A 21,246-nucleotide genomic window follows, 5' to 3' on the forward strand; every position below is an offset into this window, starting at 1 on the left:
CTCTATGATTCTATGAAAACTGCTTCTACCAAGTCTTGACTTGGGGTGTCTGTGTGTGAACATTTACACATTCTACAATAGTGAGTTGCTCATGACTACACCTTTGTAGAGTTGAGTATTTTGTGTAAACCAAGTAATAGCAATCCCAATAAAACTTAGTTTATTTATAGTTTGTAAGCTGCTCAGAGTCCCTTGGGGAGATGGTAGTGGGGTATAAATAAAGTTTTTTATTATTATTATTATTATTATTATTGTTTGTAACACAACAAAATGTGGAAAATTGGTGAATCCTTCCACAAAGCATTGTTTATGTGCTAGAGCATGGGTCCTCAAACTTTATAAACAGAGGGCCTGATCACTGTCCCTCAAACTGTTGGAAAGCCGGATTATAATATGAAAAAAACATGAATGAATTCCTATGCACACTGTACATATCTTAATTGCAGTGCAAAAAACACTTAAAACAATACGATAATTAAAATGAAGAACAATTTTAACAAATATAAACTTATTAGTATTTCAATGGGAAGTGTGCTTTTGGCTGATGAGATACGATTGTTGTTGTTGTGTGCTTTCAAGTCATTTCAGACATAGGCTGACCCTAAGCAAGGGCCAGGTAAATGGACTTGGTGGGCCGTATCCAGCCCCTAGGTCTTAGTTTGGGGACCCCTGTGCTAGAGAGTCCAAATTAACATCCCGAGTTGGGAGGCGGGGGGGGGGGGCGGGATACCACACCATTCAAAGGACACAAAATACCAATGCAGACTAAACATAAAGTTTTGAAAAGATTTAGTATTATAAATATATCACCTTTGTCAGAAAACACTTCAGTTGAAAAACAAAGTTTTGGCATTTTGGGAATGAAATTGTGCATTTTCTCTTCAAACCAACTGTTTCATACAAACTGAGGTTCTCAGTCTAAGGCACAATGCCATGATTATGACAATTACATTCTTGCCTTCCTGGATTCATGGGGATGAGACTTATTATATTACAATGAAAACAACAATCATTACTGAATTGTCAAAGTTGAATCACAATTTGGTTAAAACATGATTCGTAACTGGAAAACAAGATCTTTTCCCCTTTTCCAAGCTACAGGGTGAGGCAGCATAACTTCCTTTTTTCAAAACTTAATTAAACCCATTGTATGAATCAGATTTTTTTTTATAATGTAGGCGCATACCTAAAGTTTTGTTTTACATAGTTTTGAAGATCAAATTAGGTAGGCGACGTCCCCAGTTCTCCATACACTGAGTAAACCGATTTCTGGCATTTGTCATGACTCTTGCCAGCATAGCAGGCGTTCTGTTGGCAATTTCTTCCTGGATGTTGGTCTCCAAATGTTGTAGGGTCCTTGGACGGTTCACATAAACATAGGATTTCAAAAAACCCCATAGAAAAAAAATCACAAGGGGCCAAATATGGAGAGCAGGCCGGCCACTCCAGATCCACTCGAAAAGTAGGCTTCAATGGCAAAAGCACGCTGCTCACTGTTCCAACGCATGATGGCGACTGAACTATGTCAAGACAAAACTTTATACTCCTGCCTCTCGAACAAGACCTCTAGCGCTCCGCTACGTCTTCAACCAACTAAAAAAGGAAGTTATGCTGCCTCACCCTGTATTATCATGCATGTGGCACGTGATTTTTAAAAATGCCACAAGACTGTTGAAGTCAATTATATGTGCGCAACTACTGGCTCAAGATTATCTGACAGTTCCATTTGCAAAAAATCACCAGAAAAAGAGAAGGGTAGAAGAAAGGAAGATTATCTGCACCCGATATTTCGTGGCAGTAGCAATCCAGGAGCAGGCAGCTTGACCTTAAAGCCCATGAGCAAAATCAATAATCTATTCAATGAAGACTTTTGCCACTGATATCAAAAGGATGTGGCTTGCAAATCCATAGTCACAGCGGTATAACTGTATTCAGGCACTCTGAAAACAAGGAACACACAAAGTACCTTCCAAACGAACAAAATCCTTGGCAGAGGAGAGATTGTCCATACTTATTTTTACCACCAGAAAAAGTGTAGTGTGTGTCTACACAAGTTACTTTTGGCCATGACAACTCATAGACATTAAAAATGAAATATATTCTCTCTATAAAAAATTTAAACGGGTATATTAGCAAAGGCATTTGTCCGTAGAGAGGAGAAGAAGGTATTTGTCCATAGATGAAGAACTGGTTGGCACTGGAGACAAAGGTTGTAATGGAGTGTTAGTGTAAACTATCAGTATTAATCAAGGCAACGTGGAAGGGAAATGTAATTTGCCCAAAAAAGAGACAGGAGGAAGTTCCGTATCAGTCAAACTCTGATAATGTACATGGTCTTCGAAATTCTTGCCCACGTTCATGGATCCATTTGTTGGATACTATAAAGAGAAAAAGAAGAAAAAGTGTTTCCAAATTGAAACTTACATCCATCTAAATGAATATATATTAGTTTCTAAAATCAAGCAAAATGATCTGGCCACGGTAGTCCACGCTCTGGTTACATCCCGAATAGATTACTGCAATGCACTCTATTTACACAAATGACCAGCCACTGCCAGAAGGAACAGAGAGTTTCATCTATGCTAGCGATCAAACCACAGACCATCTACTACAGTGTTTTTCAACCTGGGGGTCAGGGCCCCTGGAGGGGTCACAAGGGAGTGTCAGAGGGGTCACCAAAGACCATCAGGAAACACAGTATTTTCTCTTGGTCATTGAGGTTCTCTGTGGGAAGTTTGGCCCAATTCAATCGTTGGTAGGGTTCAGAATGCTCTTTTATTGTAGGTGAACTATAAATCCCAGCAACTACAATTCCCAAATGTGAAGGCCTATTTTCCCCAAACTCCATCAATGTTCACATTTGGGCATATTGAGAATTCATGCCCTTCCAGTATTTTCTGTTGGTCATGGGAGTTCTGTGTGCCAAGTCTGACTCAATTCCATTTTTGGAGGAGTTCAGAATGCTCTTTGATTGTAGGTGAACTATAAATCCCAGCAACTACAATCCCCACAGGACAAAATCAATACCCTCCCCCAATCCCACCAGTATTCAAATTTGGTGTATTAGGTATTTGTGCCAAATTTGGTCCAGTGAATAAAAATACATCCTGCATATCAGATATTTATATTACTATTCATAACAGCAGCAAAATAACAGTTATGAAGTAGCAACAAAACTAATTTTATGGTTGGGGGTCACCATAACATGAGGAAGTGTATTAAGGCAGTGGTTCTCAACCTGTGAGTCCCCAGGTGTTTTGGCCTACAACTCCCAGAAACCCCAGTCAGTTTACCAGCTGTTATGATTTCTGAGAATTGAAGGCCAAAACATCTGGGGACCCACAGGTTGAGAACCACTGTATTAAGGGGTCATGGCATTAGGAAGGTTGAGAACCACTGACCCACTGCAATGCAACCTGAGCCCTGCCACATGCACAATGGAGGACCTTCTTATAGCAACACCAGAGGCACTCCAAGTGGCCAGCTACTGGTCAAAGGACATTTAATAGAATGCCAAGTTTGCAAACTTTGTGTTTTTTTTTTAAATATACAATACAACAGTTTGGTTCACTCCTGACACAATAAATAAATAAATAAATAAATAAAGACCTACAACAACTAGTAATATTGCTTCCTAAGTTAATCAACAATTGAACTGCATTGCTTAACACTACTAGTCCACAGCAGCTTGCTAACAGCACGAAACGTGTGTTCAGCATTATTTCATACACACATCACAACGGGATTATTTTAAGTATCACTCTCAAGTTCCACTTCCAGCTGATATTTCTTTGGGGGCCACATCTTTCACATACACTACATATATTTGCAAAACCTGACAGCCCTGAGAACTGTGTCATATTTTGGGATCTCATACGTACCCCATTTGTTCCCAACCAGTACTGGACAGGCAGCATGCCTTGTGCTATAGTCCCCTTCTCCACTTGGAAAAAGATTGTACCAAAAAACAGCTGTACCCTGTTAAAAATACAAAGCCGTCAATATCCAAACCTCTGGAAACAATGTAGAGTTAAGGCATAATATGTAGTCACAAAAGGTATCACTACTATTTTTTAAGCATGGTCAATTCTCCACATTTACTGGGACGAGAGGACTCCCAAGAAAACGGAATAAAAATATGTGTTTTAACCTAAGGAAACACCTTTTTATTGAAATCTCATTGTGGCTCTATGATCAACTTCCACAGAAAAGTGCTGGAGAACCATGAAATTGCTAGAGATATTATATTAATCAAATTCATAAGACTGTAGGACTACAGAAATATGTTTTGGAGTCACTGGTACTGCTAATGTATGTTCTTTTAGTGGTTCCCCATTTTTATTTTGGATCTAAGCTGGCTGTCATTGACACTACCTGATCCTTGTCATTTGACACTGGGCCCAAAGTGGTTACTTGCCATCTGCACTATACGTAAAAGTGCCAGATGTTAAACAGAAACAAGAACAAGAATGTTTGTTCTAACAACCTTTGGAGGTACATGCGAGAGAGATGAGGGGTGAAAAAACTGGTGTCAAAATGTTGAAGCTCAAAGACAGAGCTAGTAGCCCAGAGAAAAGATGCTCCGTGCAATTGGGTCCTTGGAAAATTGGGCAACTTGGAAGTCCCTGAACAGACTCAGAAGTGGAGTGGGCAGATCAAAAGACAACTTGGCAAAATGGCACTACCTAAAAGAATCCTCCACCTTGTGTGACTGTGGAGCAGAACAGACGATTCCGCATCTGTATGCTTGTCCGCAGTGTCCTGCCTCGTGTACATAGGAAGAATTGTTTGAGGCTACAGACAATGCAGTCGCTGTTGCCCGTTTTTCGTGAGAAGATATTTAGCTGCTTGTGCTCCTTTATTTTTTCAGTTTTATATTAATTTATGTAATGCTTTTGATATGAAATAAATTAACTGGGTCCGGAACTGGCAAGCAAGTAAAAATGAGAGCAAGATGAGTATCAAGTAATTCATCTCTGGGTGCGACCATACCTCGTGAAGTCTGACTTGGCCAGCATGGTCCATTTATTTATTTATTTAAAACTTTTATATCCCGATCTTCTCTACCTCTACAGAGGGACTCAGACTGGCTAACAGCAAAGATTCAATGCTAACACTGAAAATCTAAAACATAATACACAACATTAAGTTACCAATTAATTACATAAATTACATAAAAGCCATTCGCCAGGATAAAATCGTGTCCAACTCAGTCCATATGTCCAGTCCATATAGTACCATTAATCGATTGCCGGTCTCAGACATTATTATCCATGCCTTGGCTACATTCAGATTGGACTATTGCAATGCGCTCTACGTGGCACTGCCCTTGAAGACGGCCCAGAAACTCCAACTGGTACAACGGGCGGCAGCCAGGCTCCTTACTGGAGCAAACTATAGGGAGCATACAACGCCCCTTTTAAAACAGCTTCACTGGCTGCTGATATGCTGCTGAGCCAAATTCAAGGTGCAGGTTATGACCTATAAAGCCCTAAACAGTTCGGGCCCCACCTGTCTTCGCGATCACATCCCCCTCTATGAACCGGCGCAAACTTTAAGATCTTCCGGGGAGGCCCTCCTCTCGCTCCAACCACCGTCACAAGCACGGTTGGTGGGGACGAGAGAGAGGGTCTTCTCGGTGGTGGCCCCCTGCTTCTGGAACGCCCTTCCTAGAGAACTAAGACAGGCCCCATCCCTCCCCTCCTTTCGTAAGAGCCTGAAGACCTGGTGATTTAAACAAACCTTTGAAAACAACTAGTTCAAACGCATCCCCAGATACTGTTGAAATTGGCCATATCTTTTTCTACCAATTAACCAGGTTACTTCCTCCTATTAGGCCCCGGAAATGAACAGCTATAGACTCTACCTAATTTCCTGGGCCCTCTACAATTGCACTAGCCTTGGCCAGGCCTTTTAAATTGCCTTGAACAGCCAGGATTATTTTAAATATATATGTGCTATTGTGATTTTTTATGCTTATATTGTCTTGTTAATTTTATGTTTATGTTGTTTATTCTGTATGTATTGATGATGTTACTTGGAAATCACTCGGGGAGATAGAGCGGTATATAAATAAAGTTTTGTTCTTGTTGTTGGGTGGCAACAGTACTTTCAAGAAAGGTTCGACTCAGTGTACTGAAGAACTAAAAGTAGAGTAGGGAAAGGGTGAGTTATGGTGTTAATCATATTGGGTAATTTTCATGTATTTCTGTCAGCTGAACACATCTGTGAGTCACTGAACCCTATTTCATTTCTCTGTTACTAATTGGAGAAGCATATAATAGATCTGAAACTGTGTGAAAACAGATTGCCTCCAGACACCCCAACTTCTAGACTTTGTTGCAGTGTGCATATGTGGAAAGCCTCCTCTATTCACAGGGAAGATTTAGACTATTTCACGCCAGCTTCCATTTACGATCGAGTATACTGTATTTAAAGGGGAAGAATGGCACAGCAATGAGCAGCTAATGTGCACACATTTCACTTACCTTTCTAGGCCAAACGCTAGCTCCTACTTCTGGAAATACAGTTGCTCCCCCTGCTGACACATCACTCATCTGCAAAGATAAGGTGTGAGACATAAGCTAACCATCTCACATATTATATTTCTGCTATATTTTTTAAAAAGCAGGTTTCACTGCAGTCTTCAAAGAAACTGCACTCTCTTTGCCATTGATGTGATGAACAATAAGGAAGATAACATTTCAGAAATGAGAAGTGTGGGTGCTAAATACATGAAATATATCGATATATAGGCAATCTCTGAGTTACAAACATCCGACTAACAAACAATTGGGTTGTTGTAGGTTTTTTCGGGCTATATGGCCATGGTCTAGAGGCATTCTCTCCTGACGTTTCACCTGCATCTATGGCAAGCATCCTCAGAGGTAGCTACCTCTGAGGAGGCTTGCCACAGATCCAGGCGAAACGTCAGGAGAGAATGCCTCTAGACCATGACCATATAGCCCGAAAAAACCTACAACAACCCAGTGATTCCGGCCATGAAAGCCTTTGACAATACATTTAACAAACAATTCATAATTACAAAAAGGGGTGAGACAGCAGGAAGTGAGAGAAATCTACCCCTCAGAAGGGAAATTCACTCCTGAAAGAGTTATTTTCATGGGGAAAAGGTGTCTCCACCGAAGCTTTATTACCAATCTTTGTTTCCGCAAGTCAATATTTTCAAAATCCAATTTTCACAGGGATAGAAAGTGAGGGAAAATCTTCTGAACAACGGCAGAGATAGAAAAACAACACCACTGGGTTGTTAACCCTTCCCTATGCTATCCAAAGCTAGCTAGCTCTCCCTGTCTCTCTGTACACACACATGCACACACACACGACTGGAGTTTCACTTAAAAATGGACCTGTTCTGACTTACATACAAATTCAACTTAAGAACAAACCCACAGAACCTATCTTGTTCATAACTTGGGGAGTGCCTGTAGTCATATAATTTACATTACAACCAAGTAAAATGGTTGATAAATGTTTTTATATATGTTTATGTCTCACTGTAAACATGGTTTTATAGGTTATTGTTATGTATTAGAGTTGTGCGCGGTACCTATTTCTCCCATTGGACTATGCTTTTGCTTTTTGCCACTTTACACAGAGGTGGTTCCTTTTCTGATAAATTTTAAGGTACAGTACAGACATTCAACCATGGGAAATTCAACCTGGATTTTTTGGATTTTTTTTTTTTTTACTAAAACGTCTAGACTTATACAAAACACACCAAAAAGGATTGCAAAGAGCTCAGTCTGGGTGAATGGACTTTACAATGGCAAATATGCTTCAACATAAGCAAATGTGATGTGAAAAATCCCAAATTTCATAAAATACCACTAAGATCTGAGAGGCAATGAATGATCATGAAAGAAATTCTGGGGTTGTGGTAGATAGTTCAATGAAAGTGCAATCCCACATTAGGCCAATCCCACATTAGGCATCAGGAAAGGAATGCAAGTTAGAACTGCCAATGCCACAAAGCTCTTATACAAATCTATGATGCAACCACACTTGGAATCTATATAAATAAAAATGCAATGTTCGTTTGTGGGATTAACATAACTCAAAAACCACTGGACGAATTGACATCAAATCTGGACACAATACACCTATCAGGCCAACGAGTGACCATCACTCATAAAAAAACTGAAAAACACTGTGGAAAAGACTTAAAAAGCCAAAAAAAAAGTATTACAATGCAAAATCACATATATACGCAAATACACTATATCCACATATACACAAATATATACACACATATATATACACACAAAACACATATACACAGACTGGACCACAGCAACGCGTGGGAGGGGACGGCTAGTAGGATATATATATTTCTAGTCATTGCCCCTCAAATGCAATAACATAAAGTTAGAAAAGGTGTGTAAAGGATGAACCAAGATGATCCAAGAAGCTGGAGCAATTCCATGTGATCTAAGTTTATAATTATGGGGATTTGTCTTACTGTATTCCCACAAAATATGTATTAATTTACTTTTGAAATCCTCTTAAGTTTCTAAAGGGATTTTGTAGTACTTTAGAGACTAAGTGTGAGAATGAAATTCGTAACAAGCTTTCATAGACTAAACCTACTTCCTTAGATGCTGGCAGAGAAAAGCCGATCCTACCAACTTTATTCTTTCAGTCTCTAAGGATTTACAGGATCCTTTTGCATATTGATATCCCAGACTAACAAGGCCATGGCTTGTAAAGCTCTTAAGCCAAAGATAAAGAACAGACTTGCCTTTTTATTGATACATAAGCCACCCTAGAAATCTTTAGCTTTTAGTATAAATGCTGTAAATGCATAGACACATCTATCGCAAATAAGACGACTGGGTGTATAAGACGACCCCAACTTTTCCAGTTAAAATATAGAGTTTGGAATATACTCGCCGTATAAGACTACCCCTCTTCCAACACACACCAAATAAACATTTTAAAAGCATCAGATTTGATTTCAATATGGTAATTTTCCTATTTCTGTACCTCCTTCTCTGCCTCTCAGATCTCACAAATGCGCACCTGCACCACTTCACTGCAGTCTTCAGGAGCAAGATCTGAGAGGCAGAGGAGGAGGTACGGTAATAGGATACAAGGGCGGGCCAGACAGGTAAATGAGTTGTGTTTTTTTGTGCCCAGAGCCACTCTCTCTCTTATTTCCATACCCCGGGCACCCCGGACGCCTGCAGTTTGCTCCAGCCTTCACTTACACCTTCCCGGTGAGGCGCCCTTTCACCTCACCGCATTAAGTCCGTGAATCCTGATGAATGGATTTTCTTCTACCGTACTTGTACAGCGTCGCCCTTAATGCTTTCATACAGTCGCTGCATACAGCAGGGACGCGGCCACTGCCATTTTTGAGCTCCCCCCACAATATGCAGCAACCACAGATTCTCCAATCTGGATTAGAAGTTTCAGCACTCGCTCTATGAGATGACTCCTGGCATATGAGACTACTCCCGCATATGAGATGACTCCCATTCATAAGGCTACTCCCATGTATAAGACAACCCCTGACTTCTGAGAAGATTTTCTTGGGTTAAAAAGTAGCCTTATACACCAGAATATACAGTATCTTGTTTTTCGCTACTCTGGAGACTAGGACTTGGAGCAATGGATTCAAATTGCAGAACAGGAGATGTCATCTGAACATTAAGAAGAATTTCCTAATTGTGAGAGCTGTTCAATAGTGGAACTCTCTGCCCCGGAGTGTGGTGGAGGCTCCTTCTTTGGAGGCTTTTACATCAATGACCATCTGTTGGGAGTGCTTTGAATGAGATTTCCCTGCTTCTTGACAGGGGGTTGGACTGGATGGCCCATGAGGTCTCTTCCAACTCTATAATTCTATGATCTGAAATTTTACAGTGCCATAATGCAAACAAACACGAGAAAGTTCACTGCACTTTTTCAAGAACTCTAATTGTCTCTTAGGCTGAAATGCCGCTGAAAATACAATTTTGTAATTAAAGCATCTTACTTACATAGAATAGCCACGTAGCAATTCTGTTGCCTGTACCCAGTTCTTTAAAGGCATCTGGTTCATCTTTCTGTGTTCAAAAATAAACATGGTTTTACTGTATAAGCGAAACAACACTGGCACAAGAGCCCTAGCATTAGGACATTTGTAAGCAATTTTTCCCCAATTGGATAGATAGGAAATTAGTAGAAATAATCGGAAACAAAGACTTTCTGTATATATTTCAGATTTCAATATTAATGTCAAAATACGTAGTATGATTTTACATAGGATTTGTGCTACATTAGAACAGTAAAGACAAATATCAGGTGCAAGGCATGATATTTTACACCCCCTCAACGTTTTTGGCTAATGGAGTTCGTGCCCTCCAAATAGGATGTTCTGTCCCACAACTCTGTGTGTTTTATAAGTTCCATTTAAACGTCCTGCTCCTATTTTACCTCATCATAGTGTTAATTGTTTTTTATTCGGAATATGTGGCCTGCCCATTGTCATCTCTATTGTGCTTGTGTCTATTGGAATTTTTATATTATTATTATTATTATTATTATTATTATTATTATTATTATTATTAATGTCATTTTGATAATGTTGTTGTCCGTTGTATAGCCTTTGATTTTATTGCTGTATTATGTTGTCCAGGTTTGGCCCCATGTAAGCCGCTCTGAGTCCCCATCGGGGAGATGGTGGCGGGGTAGAAATAAAGATTATTATTATTATATCACTTAAGTTTCAGAAATTATACCAATATTTTACAAAAGTGTGCTTTTGTGATCCTGAGGACTGTCCAAACTTACAGGGGATAAATTTCAATGGGATGTTATATTTATTCATATGTGTCATCTATTAGAATGGGCTACAGCTGCAAAATCCTCATACTTTCCAAGGAGATAATCTGTAGGCACAAAGGAAATGAGATCAAAGATCTATTCTAGTCATTTATTTTTAGTTCTCTTAACTTTTTTGACTTCTTCCAATTAACTCGATTTCTTTGATTCACACTGCCAACTCTTACTGGGATACAGCAAATCCTTGTATCTCCTGGGGTTTGGTACCACGATCACTATAGATACTAAAATTGGTGAATCCCGTTACATTCTACGTCCCGCCTAGGAATTTAAGATCTTCTGGAGGGGCCCTGCTCTTGGCCCCGCCCTTGTCACAGATGAGATTGATGGGGACGAGGGACAGAGCCTTCTTGGTGGTGGCCCCCCGCCTGTGGAATTCACTCCCTGGGGAAATTAGATCATCGTCATCCCTCCGCTCTTTCAGAAGGAAATTAAAAACATGGATATGGGATCAGGCCTTTGGGTAATCTGGCAGACTGACAAGGACAATGACGACTAAAGCTTTGGAAACAGACTATCATAAGTGGAATGAATTTATTAATTACAGAGTTGGCGAAACAATGGTCACCAGGCTGGCTTTTTATTGTATTAATGTAATGTTTTAACTGTTTATAATTATTGTTACTATGTATTTTATTGTGCTGAATTGTAGGCATCAAACATATGCCGGTTGGAAGCCGCCCTGAGTCCCCCTTAGGGGGTTGAGAAGGGCGGGGTAGAAGTACCCAAAATAAATAAATAAATACATGCATACATACAATGGCATAGTAAAATTGTGTCTCTTATATAAAATGGCAAAATCAAGGTTTGATCTTTGGATTATTTAAAAATATATATTTTCAAGATGTGAATGGTTGAATCAACTGATGCAGAACCTGTGGATAGGAAGGACCAACCGTATATGAAATGAGCTAGCTGGGGTTAAGCTCTATTGTATACAATGACATTCTATAACTGTGTCTTTTATATGAAACTAGCTTGGGTACCCAACGTCACCCGGGTTAGTTGAAAAAGTCAATTTTTAAAAATTGTACAAAATGCATAAGATTGTGGATGAACTACAACTGATATCATGCCAGGTTAACCCAGATAAACTCTATCAGTACTTAAAGGCCCATCATCGGTGGAGGTCACAGTTTCTCTGGTTGTGGGTGAATTACAACTTCCAGAGAGGAAGACCAGTTCCTCTCAAACTCCTCCAATAATCAAATTTCGGTATATCAGGTATGTGTGCCAAGTTTGGTCTTCCCTATAAAGGCCTGAATGGTTTGGGATCCGCCTACCTTCGTGACCGCATTTCTGTGTACGAACCCACGCGATCTCTTCGATCATCTGGAGAGGCCCTGCTCTCACTCCCGCCCCCTTCGCAGGTGCGATTGGTGGGGATGAGAGAGAGGGCCTTCTCTGTGGTGGCCCCCAGACTCTGGAACTCACTTCCTAAGGATATCAGGCAAGCCCCCACATTGGCAGTCTTTAGGAGGAGCCTGAAAAGTGGCTGTTCCAGTGTGCCTTCCCTGAATAAGGAAATAATTCCCAGCAAAATGTCCTCAGAAGTACTTTAACTACTCGTTGGGTTGCTCTCCCTTCATTTCTTTTAAAACCCTCCTACCAGATACATCCTACCTCTGTTCATGCCTAGCATTTATTTATTTTTTTAATTTTAAACTATTACATTTGGCACGGCCTTTGGTTTTTAAATTCCCTGCGTGTTATTGGTTATATGTGATTTATATTAATTGTATTGTCTTTGTCGAACAAAGCACAATAACAGAGAGGAAACAAACAAGGACATCTAATCACCTCTCAACAAAAGTTTGCTCTAGGCACTGTCAGGCTATTATATGCTAATCAAGGTGGTCAGTTGAAACATTCACACCTAGCTCCAGCAGACAAGAGTCCTTTGTCTCACCCTGGTCATTCCACAGATATATAAACCCTTTTTCCTAGTTCTAACAGACTTCATTACCTCTGAGGATGCTTTCCATAGATGCAGGTGAAACATCAGGAGAGAATGCCTCTAGACCACAGCCATATAGCCCGAAAAAAACCTACAACAACCCAGTGTATTGTCTTTGCTTATTGATTTTTGTTTTATTGATGTGTTGTCGGGCCTGGCCTAATGTAAGCCGCTCCCAGTCCCTTGGGGAGATGGTGGCAGGGTATAAATAAAGTTATTATTATTATTATTATTATTATTATTATTATTATTATTAGATCCATCGGTGTTTGGGTTCACAGTGCTCTCTGGATGTAGGTGAACTACAACTCCCCCAAATCAAGATGAATTTTCCCCAAAGACCTCCAGTATTTTTTGCTGCTCATGGGGGTTTTGTGAGCCCAGTTTGGTCCAATTCCATCTTTGGTGGAGTTCAAAGTGCTCACTGATTGCAGGTGAACAATACATCCCAGTACCTACTACTTGTATAAATCATGGTGAATTCTCCCCAAACCTCCCTAGTTGCTGATCAATTCCTCTGTTTACCGTGTGCCATAGAAAAGGAAAGGAAAGGGTTAAGGGAGAAGCAGTGGGCGTGGTCATGCAAATTTCACACCAATGGGGAGAGTCAGAAACACTGGGATGTCTGTGGAGGAGGAAACACATTAAACTTATGATGAAATCCTCCCCGTATGAAAGCCTTCACTTGGCTGGTGGGCAATGTTATGTTTGTGGAGGACATTGGCAGGCTCTTGTACATGTTCATGATGCTTACTATAACCTGCAATGTCATTGGAAGGAAGACCATTGGTGTCTCCTGAGTAGTGGGAGCAATAGCTATCTAAGTGGGAACGTGTCTGTATAAGTGGACACCCCAGCCACACACACACATACATATTTTCACTTTTATTAGATGGCAAAATCAAGGTGTGCTTTTTTGATTTTTAAAAAGTTTTTCAAGACGTGAACGGGATCCAAGGATATGAAATTGAATTAGATATGAACATGGCATAAATGATTGCTGATTTAAAGTCTGAGGAAGATATTCCCATTCTAATATTCAAAGGTCAGCACATCCATAACTCCTCGAGAAATAGGACAGCAGCAGTAGTATTTCTCAGAGAGAATATGAAGAATTGGGGGTCATAATTAAGAAGAGGGAGGGGCTTTCACTACAAATCCTTATTGCTTTTACTATAAGTTTAAATTTGACATGATAAGGGAGATCTGGACAAAAATTAAATGTATGCCTTTCTTTTCTTTTATTGTTGCAGAATTAGTTGCTGGAGGGAAAAGATACCGAGGAAGGGAATTGTTATACTTCACAATTTGATTATCTGGCTTTGGATCTATGCACAATAGTCGTCTAATGTTTACATATGTCGTTTAATGTTTTAAATAGTTGTTTCATTGCTTTTAATGGTTTTTGTTGTTGTTTCAGCATGGAATAATGCCGATTTATGTAAGCCACCCTGAGTCCCCTTCGGAGTCAGAAGAGCGGGATATAAATGTCGTAAATAAATAAATTTAATAAACAGAATATTACAAAAATAACGAATAAAAAGCTGCTAGTGCTCAAGTCTTTTCTTGAGAAACTGTCTCCTAAGTCTAAAAGTTATTCAAATAGAACCTGGCAATAAGGAAGTGTACCCCGAACAACTACAATTTAGGGTTGTAGTAGGTTTTTTCGGGCTATATGGCCATGTTCTAGAGGCATTCTTTCCTTAGGAGAGAATGCCTCTAGAACATGACCATATAGCCCGAAAAAACCCACAACAACCCAGTGATTCCAGCCATGAAAGCCTTCGACGATACAACTACAATTTAGATCAACCAAAGGTTTAAAATATACTTGGCAGCTTGAACCATCTATGCCAATAAAAACAAGATTGTCCCCATCCTTACAATTAGAACAGAGCCATTTCCATGCTTTTAAACTCTAATTACTTTCACATGTACAATTGGACTTTCCCATCCATAGATTTTGTATTCATAGATTCAACCATCCACACCTGAAAATATTCCTAAAGATTTCAAATAACAAACCTTGGGTTTGTCATTTATATAAGGAATATCATTTTACCAAGCTTAGCACAGCAGGTTAAACCACCAAGCTGCAGAAAATCCTGCTGACTGAAAGGTTGGAAGTTCAAGCCCAGGTCGGGGTGAGCACCCACTGTCAGCCCCAGCTCCCTGCCGATACCATTTTACCGGGCTTAGCACAGCAGGTTAAACCACCAAGCCACAGAAAATCCTGCTGATTGAAAGGTTGGAAATTCAAGCTTAGGTTGGGGTGAGCACCCACTGTCAGCCCCAGCTCCCTGCCGATACCATTTTACCGGGCTTAGCACAGCAGGTTAAACCACCAAACTGCAGAAAATCCTGCTGACTGAAAGGTTGGAAGTTCAAGCCCAGGTCGGGGTGAGCACCCACTCTCAGCCCCAGCTCCCTGCCGATACCATTTTACCGGGCTTAGCACAGCAGGTTAAACCACCAAGCCGCAGAAAATCCTGCTGATTGAAAGGTTGGAAATTCAAGCTTAGGTTGGGGTGAGCACCCACTGTCAGCCCCAGCTCCCTGCCGATACCATTTTACCGGGCTTAGCACAGCAGGTTAAACCACCAAGCCACAGAAAATCCTGCTGATTGAAAGGTTGGAAATTCAAGCTCAGGTTGGGGTGAGCACCCGCTGTCAGCCCCAGCTCCCTGCCAATCTAGCAGATCGAAAACAGAAATGTGAGTAGATAAATAGATACTGCTTTAAGTGGGGTGGTAATAAAAGGCACCCATAAGGACATGCCAGCGATTTGATCGGGAGGATGTCTAAGGACGACAAAGCTCCTTGGAATGGAAGATGGAGCGACAGCACACACAAACATACACACCCCATGACACAGTCTCCAGATGCTGGACATGGAAAAGATGGGAAAAGATGGCCTTTGTATTGTCTGTCCTTGCTAATTGTATAACGGTATTGAATGTCTGCCATATATGTGCAATCTGCCCTAAGTTCCCTTGGAGAAATAGGGCAGAATATAAATAAAGTATATTACTATGCCATTATATATGCTGGAAGTTAAGAATCCCTAGATTTTGGTATTCATGAAAGGTCCTATAATCAAACCTCAGAGGATACCAAGGATACTATACATTCTTTGTAGGTCTCTAGAGCTCCTTTTGGTGATGCGACTGAGAATTGTCTTGCAGCCCATTTCCAAGCCGAATTCAAAATGCTGATTTTAATGTTTAAAACTCTAAATGGCTTGGCACCAGGTTACCTAAAGGACTGCCTCTTTCCAAGCACACCTATCCAAATCTTAAGGCCACTTATAAAAGTTTTCATTTTTTGCTCTACAGATCTTATGATATTTTCAAAGTTTTGAGATATCAGATGTTTCAGATGCTTTTTAAAACTCTTGCTGTATTTAGATTTTATAGTTGTTGAGAACAGCAACCTTCTCAAGCCTCCACTATTTATTTGTTATGCATATATGAGGGGTATTTTTTAAGTAAGGTCAGTTTTGTTGTAGACACTAGTAGTTTGCGCGCATACCGCAACGAGCGCGTGCGTTGTGTACCGGCATGCCTCGGGAACAACTGTGCTCAGTTTCCGCTCTGTAGCTAACCTGTACGGTTCTGTTCTGTGCTTTAAAAATGTTTAAGACTATCAACTCACCCTCCGCATGTGAGGTTTGCTCAGTGATACAGTTTTTGTCAGCAAGGAACCTGCCTGCTGCAGAAATTCATCGACAGATTTGTGAAGTGTATGGTGATACTGTTATGCGTGAAAGCAAAGTGCGTAAGTGGGTACGACAATTCAAAGATGGCCGTGACAATGTCCATGATGAGGACCGCTCCGGTCGCCCTTCTTTGATTAGAGTGAACTCTTGGTTATTGGAGCAGGTGGCAAGTTTTTATGAAGAGGGTATTTTAAAATTGGTTCAGAGGTATGATAAGTGTTTGAACAAACTTGGCAACTATGTCGAAAAATAGAGTGAAGTATGTACTTTCTGAAAATAAATTTACTTTTTTGAAATAAACTTTCGTTGTGTACTTATGTTCAAACGGACCTTACTTAAAAAATACCCCTTGTAATTCAGATTGCTTACTGTTTTGTATATGTGTATATTGGTATGCAATTTTACCTTTAACCTTTTGTTGTGGGAGGGGCTGCTGACCATGTGATCAGGTCTGGGCTTGCCCAGCACTCAGACTCCATTTTAGAACTATATGTCTTTAGACTTCAGTAAGAACTGTATGTTTGGAGACTTCTATGTAGAAGTATGCTTTAGACTTCAGCAGGAGCAGTACGCTTAGAGACTCCACTGGACTTTCAGACTAAGCAGATACTCTATTAGGAAGAGAGCCTTCTCCTCTGTGGCCCCCTGACTCTGGAACTCATTGCCCAGAGAGATTAGGAAAGCCCCTACGTTAGAAACCTTTAAAAAGGGTCTCAAGACCTGGCTCTGCCGTTGGGCTTTTGGAGAGTAGCCACATAATTTCAACATTCTTGTCTCAGGAGTCCCGTCCCCGTCCCCCCCATGTATGAAGGTTTGTTTATTTTCCTGTCCCGTCCCCCCCCCCCCCCCCATGTATGAAGGTTTGTTTATTTTCCTGTCTCTCTCTGAGTTTTCCCTTACAATTAGTTCTGCCCCCTTATCTCACTCAGAGTTTTAAAATCATTTTATGTACACGCGGCCCGCTCTCTGTCATTATGTTTGGTTTCTATACTCTGTTTATATTGTTTTATATGTTTTGATGTGTTACACTTTAATGTTATGTTGTTTATTTTACTGCAATGTGTATTTTTATATTGGAAGTTGTTGTTTGGGCTTGGCCCCATATAAGCCGCTCCAAGTCCCCGTTGGGGAGATGGTGTCAGGGTATAAATAAAGATGATGATTATTATTATTAGTAGTAGTAGTAGTAGTAGTAGTATTAGACTCTCAGAACAGAGGGATGCTTTGGACTGTAAGAAATGATGCCCTGTGTTATCCACACAGAGAAACTACTGCAAATCCTATTTGTAACTGGACTGATATGCAAAGTACCTGTATGCTGAATCCATGAAGTTTGTGAGTAAACCAACAATCTTATTTTTAAAGAAGTCAGTCTATTTTTGTCTCTTGAGAGTATGATGATTTAAAGGCAAATATATTTTAAGTGAGAGTAGATGTTTTGGGACAACTAAAAGAGCACTTCTGACACTCTGCTACATATGTGTGTGTGTTTTGTGCATTGGCATATCTCTGTCCCTAATAGTTCAAAGACATACCTAGGTACATCAGTTTAACAGCTGATGCCTTGCATGAATATAATTTCCCCCAAAACAGTTTTATCCTATGCATTTGTTCTTTGTTACTGCAAACTGTCACAAGAATCCTTGTTAGTGGGCCACATACAAATGTCAGTAAATATACAGAGCAATGTTATTTTGACATACAATGATCTTTTAAGTGGGTAGCTTGGGGGAAATGCCAATTTAACATGGTGGGAATTAATGTATGGAATTTCACAGGCATGCACAGGTTAGAGCTGCAAAAGCATTGTTTCACAAATGAAAATCGTGCATATAAACACACTCTATTAATTTGCAACTCATATTTTTAAAGTAGGAAAGATGAATCTTAAACTACTACATGGATGACCTGGTTCAAGGGAAAAAAAACCCTGTTAATTGAAAGAATTACTTAACACACACAAGCCCCATAAACCACCATCTGAATTGATCCATCTTATCCGCAGCCTTCAATAAAGTGAATTAAAATATAAGCGGATATTTTGAGATAGCAATGCCTTCAAATACTTTTAAGATTATTCAGTTACTTTGTTCTGTGCAAAATTGAGGTTTAACCTTTTTATTGAATATTGCCTTCCCAACTTTGGATTAAAAAACATAAAATAGCCTCTTATTCCTACAGATATTGCTATTGCCATGTCGTAAGGTAATTTCAATACTACTTTAAAAGTCCCAGATCATTTCTCCCAAAACTGTGTCTATAAAGTGCCCCTCGCAATCTATTCTTTCACTTGATTGCATTCCTCTTTAGCTTTGTTGATACCATTTCTGGTTGCTCTTTCTCTTTTTATCGTTCACATGGTGGTTTAGGAGACTTGATTCATTCAAAAAGATTAGAAGACTTGACAGGTCTGAATTTCACACAGACAGCAAACGTTTGTGCCGCAGGCTTTGAAAAAAGCCCAGGCTTTGGAAGACTTTTGTCTACACATCTCTTTACTTGCCCGAGCAAAGTCATAGTGGGGCTCATACTGTCCTCCCACTCCATAATTTGCTACCTGGAAGAAAGAAATACAGTACAATGTGAAGCACAAAAGCAAAGCAGAGAGGGACTTACCCTTCCAAAATCAAAATGAGGCTCATACTGGCCTCCTACGCCGTAGTTGGCTACCTATAGCAGAGGAAGCACAAATATCCAATCAACCACCCGTGAGGAGACAAGAAATATCTGCTTCATACGTAAAGTGGATTCCCCCCTCCCCCTAAGAGTCTTCAGTCTTGATATGTTACCATCCTCACTAGTGTCAAATAAAGGACATTACTGAACCTTGTTCTCTTTGAGAGCATCACAGATTCAAGTGTAATCTTCATAACAATGTTCAGATTTAACAAATGGTTTAACACATAGTTGTCTCTACATTATTGTTGTTGTTTGTTTGTTTGTTGCATTGTTGAAGGCTTTCATGTTCAGGCTATATGGCCATGTTCTGGCCCTGCCTATCTTCACAATCGCATCTGACTGGGTTAGACTGGATTACTGCAATGCACTCTACGTGGGGCTACCCTTGAAGACAGCCCGGAAATTACAACTCGTTCCAACGTGCAGCAGCCAGATTAATAACAGGGGCAAATTACAGAGAAAGGTCAACTCCCCTGTTTAAGGAGCTTCACTGGCTGCTGTTTGTCTTCCGGTCCCAATTCAAGGTGCAGGTTATCACTTACAAAGCCCTAAACGGTTTGGGACCTGCCTACCTTCAAGACCGGATCTCTCTCCACAAACCAGCCCGAGCTTTTAGATCCTCGGCGGAGGCTCTCCTTTTGCCCTTGCCATTATCACAGGCTCATCTTGTAAACACAAGGAAAAGAGCCTTCTCCTCTGTGGCCCCCCGATTCTGGAACTCATTGCACAGTGAGATTAGGAAGGCCCCCACCTTAGAAACTTTCAAAAGGGATCTCAAAACCTGGCTTTTTCAATGCACTTTTGGAGAGTAGTCATATTATCATACACAGTTGCTCCCCCTCAACTGTCTTTGTCCCCAGAGTATATTCCCCACCTGTATGAAGGTATATTCATGACCCCGTTCCTTTACGAGTCTCTCCCCCACAAACAATCTGCTCCATCCGTATCTCATCCTGATTTTAGTATTTTTAGTATCTTAGTTTTTATCTTGCACATGTGGCCCGCTCATTGTTATGTTATTTTACTGTGTATGATTTTGCTTTGTCATCTTTGTACTCATATGTTGTATGTATTTTGCTGTGTTGTTATTGTGTTTTGGATTTACCTTATTGCAATATGCTGTTGAGCTTGGCCTCATGTAAGCCACCCCGAGTCCCCATTGGAGATGGTGGTGGGGTATTAAATAAAGTTTAATAATTAATAATAATCTCCCTCTATGAACCAGCGCGAATTTTAAGATCTTCCAGGGAGGCCCTCCTTTTACTCCCACCACAGTCACAAGCACCCAGCGATTCCAGCCATGAAAGCATTCAACAACACATTGTCACAAGAACCTTTGTTAGTAGGTCACATAAAACATCAATAAACAAACATATTGACATTTAGTGACTCCCTTATGTTTTTGACACAACCAGCTATATAAAAAAGCAGAACCGAAGATAACCTGAACTGAGATGCTTGCCATTTTTTTCAAACTGCCCATTTTAAAAATTAAAAATATAAATCACTCTGAGATTAGCGTCATATGTCCGTGATGGAAAATTCTCAATAATCAAAACGTGTTGACTGATCAAGAATATATTCAAAACATATTCTCAGACTAAACATTGGTACAGATTGGCATATGTTTATATTTACATATATTAGCTTACCTGGAGCTCTTCTGCCGTGGAAACGTCCAGTCCTGTTAGATCCTGTATTCTTGCATTAATACGTGCCACGATGGGATTCTCATATCCAGACAGCCAGGCACTAAGGCGTGAAATGATATGTTATTATTGATCTGAGAGAAGTTACATATGAAGACAGATAACAAGTCACATATAATTATATGAAAAAGTCTATAAGAAAAGGCTTAGCCTAAATGATAACACTGAGGGCCCTTCCATGCAGCCATACAACTGAGAATATCAAGGCAGGAAATACCACAATATCTGCTTTGAAATGGGTTATCTCAGTCCACACTGTAAATAACAGATATTGTGGGATTTCCCACCTTGATATTCTGGGTTATATGACTGTGTGGAAGGGCCTTGAGTCTCATTTA

At 40.2% G+C, this 21,246-nt stretch overlaps 1 protein-coding gene across 3 annotated transcripts in view; it reads right to left on the reverse strand.

The window, feature by feature from the left end:
• Nucleotides 1-772: 772 nt before the first annotated feature.
• Nucleotides 773-21,246, reverse strand: part of P4HA1 (prolyl 4-hydroxylase subunit alpha 1) — a 74,477-nt gene continuing 54,003 nt past the window's right edge. For 2 of the 3 annotated variants that reach the window (XM_060768812.2, XM_067465701.1), the window contains exons 10-15: nucleotides 20,852-20,951; nucleotides 19,137-19,190; nucleotides 10,002-10,067; nucleotides 6,489-6,557; nucleotides 3,882-3,978; nucleotides 773-2,378 (exon numbers count right to left, since the gene is read on the reverse strand). In XM_060768812.2, coding sequence (XP_060624795.1) covers nucleotides 2,308-2,378; nucleotides 3,882-3,978; nucleotides 6,489-6,557; nucleotides 10,002-10,067; nucleotides 19,137-19,190; nucleotides 20,852-20,951 — 457 coding nt within the window. In that variant the 3' untranslated portion in view covers nucleotides 773-2,307. Of the gene's footprint in view, nucleotides 2,379-3,881; nucleotides 3,979-6,488; nucleotides 6,558-10,001; nucleotides 10,068-19,023; nucleotides 19,078-19,136; nucleotides 19,191-20,851; nucleotides 20,952-21,246 lie in introns of all 3 variants that reach the window. The other variant, XM_067465702.1, reaches the window with a different exon arrangement.

This window comes from Anolis sagrei, chromosome 3 (genome assembly GCF_037176765.1).
Source record: "Anolis sagrei isolate rAnoSag1 chromosome 3, rAnoSag1.mat, whole genome shotgun sequence".
Taxonomy (NCBI): domain Eukaryota; kingdom Metazoa; phylum Chordata; class Lepidosauria; order Squamata; family Dactyloidae; genus Anolis; species Anolis sagrei.